At 47.5% G+C, this 2,500-nt stretch overlaps 1 protein-coding gene across 2 annotated transcripts in view; it reads right to left on the bottom strand.

Annotated features, from left to right (window-relative positions):
• Nucleotides 1-2,500, bottom strand: part of LOC143287011 (metalloprotease mig-17-like) — a 45,602-nt gene that overhangs the window by 28,488 nt on the left and 14,614 nt on the right. For both annotated transcript variants that reach the window (XM_076595017.1, XM_076595018.1), the window contains exons 7-8: nucleotides 1,501-1,671; nucleotides 372-510 (exon numbers count right to left, since the gene is read on the bottom strand). In XM_076595017.1, the coding sequence (XP_076451132.1) occupies nucleotides 372-510; nucleotides 1,501-1,671 (310 nt within the window). The remainder of the gene's footprint in view (nucleotides 1-371; nucleotides 511-1,500; nucleotides 1,672-2,500) is intronic.

The raw sequence follows: 2,500 nt of genomic DNA, 5'->3' as shown, positions 1-2,500 counted from the left end.
CGAGAAGGGAGGATGACTCGACTGCCTACATGGCTTGGGGAAAAAACAGTCATTGACGTAAAAGCCCGCTCGTGTATACGTGTGAACGTGGAATTCGCAGCTTCCGAACGGTGGAGAAGAAGAGGAGGAGGAGGAAGCAGAAGAAGAAGAAGAAGGAGAAGAAGCAGAAGAAGAAGAACAAGAAGAAGAAGCAGAAGGTGAAGAAGAAGATGATGATGATGATGAAGCAGAAGAAGAAGAAGAAGACGACGACGACGACGACGACGACGAAGAAGAAGAAGAAGAAGAAGAAGAAGAAGAACAACAACAACAACAACAACAACAAGCAGAAGAAGAAGAAGAAGAGGAGGAAGAAGCAGAAGACTACTGACCCGACAAAGTCGTGACGACGACCCGTAGTACTGACGACACTGCGCGTCCGCGTCATAGAATTGTCCCGCCTGCTGTGACGTCACGTCCGGAATGTCGCTGCTCACGTTGAGGTTGTTGTACAGGCATGTTCTGCCGCGTCTGTGGTGAAATTATGGGATGGATAAAGTGGGGGCGTGGTGGGGTAGGTGGGGGGAGAGATGGTGGGTGGTGGTGAGATTGGGAGTGGTGGTGGTGGTGGAGGAGGAGGAGGGGGGGTGTATGAGGGATGCGAGAGAGACTCTTGTACGCACACGTATTCACATTAGCACTCACACGCACGCATATGCACACTTACACACCCACACATAGACATGTCTGCCCACTACATACATACATACATGCATACATACTCAGATTACACATAGCCATACATGACATCATTGCATTACAATACAGTACATTAGGATAGACAGACAAACACATTGACAGACACCCATAAGTAAACGGGTGCACACATGCACACGCACATGGACGCACGCATGCACGAGTGTTGGCCTAGAAGTAACACATCCGCCCAGGAAGCGAGAAAAGCTGAGCGCACTGGTTTGAATGACACCGGCAGTGACCAGTATTTTGTCCCCCTCCACTAGACTTTGAGTGGTGGTCTGGACGCTAGTCATTCGGATAAGACGATTGACCGAGGTTCTGTGTGCAGCATGCATTAAGCGCAGGTAAAAGATCCCACGGCAGCAAAAGGGTTGTCCTTGGCAAAATTCTGTAGAAAAAATCCACTTCGATAGGAAAACAAATAAAATTGCAGGCAGGAAAAAATACAATTAAAAAAGGGTGGCGCTGTCAGTGTAGCGACGCAGAGAAATCTGTTGTGACAGAAAGAGTAACACACACACACACACACACACACACACACACACAAAGACAAAAAACCCAAAACACACACACACACACACACACACACACACACACACACACACACACACACACACACACACACACACAAACAAACAAACGAAACACACACACACACACACACACACACACAAAACAAAAAAAACGAAACAAACACACACACACACACACACACACACACACACTAGCAAGCTGACTATTTCTGTTGATAAACACACGCACGCATTCTGGACTTGGTTGTTGAGGAAGGTGTTGAAGTAGTAGACGCTGCAGGCAGAAAATTTCCAGGGGTTCAGTTTGTTGGAGGGGGTCACTTCGGAACTGGTGGCCGCCATGATGTAGCGATCTGACGAACTGCATAGGTTGTTGGTACCGTCATGCTCCGCTGATAACCTGTAACCCATGTAGGTGGGGGGAGGTTTTGAGGATTCAACGCAAGTGGAGTGATGGCCTAGATGTAACCCGTCCGCCTTGGAAACGAGAGAATCTGAGCGCGCTGGTTCGAATCACGGCTCAGCCGCCCATATTTTCTCCCCCTCCACTAGACCTTGAGTGGTGGTCTGGACGCTAGTCATGCGGATGAGACGATAAACTGAGATCCCGTGTGCAGCATGCACTTAGCGCACGTAAAAGAACCCACGGCAACAAAAGGGTTGTTCCTGGCAAAATTCTGAAGGTAAATCCACTTCGATAGGAAAACAAATAAAACTGCACGCATGGAAAAAATACAAAATAATGTGTGGCGCTGTAGTATAGCGACGCGCTCTCCCTGGGGAGAACAGCCCGAATTTCACACAGAGAAATCTGTTGTGATAAAAAGAAATACAAATACAAATACAAATTGACGTGGTATATCCTCGAAAACGAAGTATGGCTGTCTACATGGCGGGGGTAAAAATGGTCATACACGTAAAAGCCCACTCGTGTATACGGGTCAACGTGGGAGTTGCAGCCCACGAACGAAGAAGAAGAAGTGATGTGTGCCCAACGCTCAGCTTACATCACAGACTGACATCAGCTTACATCACAGACTGACATCAGCTTACATCACAGACTGACATCAGCTTACATCACAGACTGACATCAGCTTACATCACAGACTGACATCAGCTTACAGCTGGGCCAACAGTGAGAGCTGTGTGATCAATGGGTTTTTTTGGTGTTTTTTCCATTGCAATCGGAAGTCGTTTACAGCTTAATTTTTTGTGAAGGACTATGACTC

The sequence above is a fragment of the Babylonia areolata genome, chromosome 10, assembly GCF_041734735.1.
Source record: "Babylonia areolata isolate BAREFJ2019XMU chromosome 10, ASM4173473v1, whole genome shotgun sequence".
Taxonomy (NCBI): domain Eukaryota; kingdom Metazoa; phylum Mollusca; class Gastropoda; order Neogastropoda; family Buccinidae; genus Babylonia; species Babylonia areolata.
This window is presented reverse-complemented; position numbering and strand designations above follow the sequence as displayed.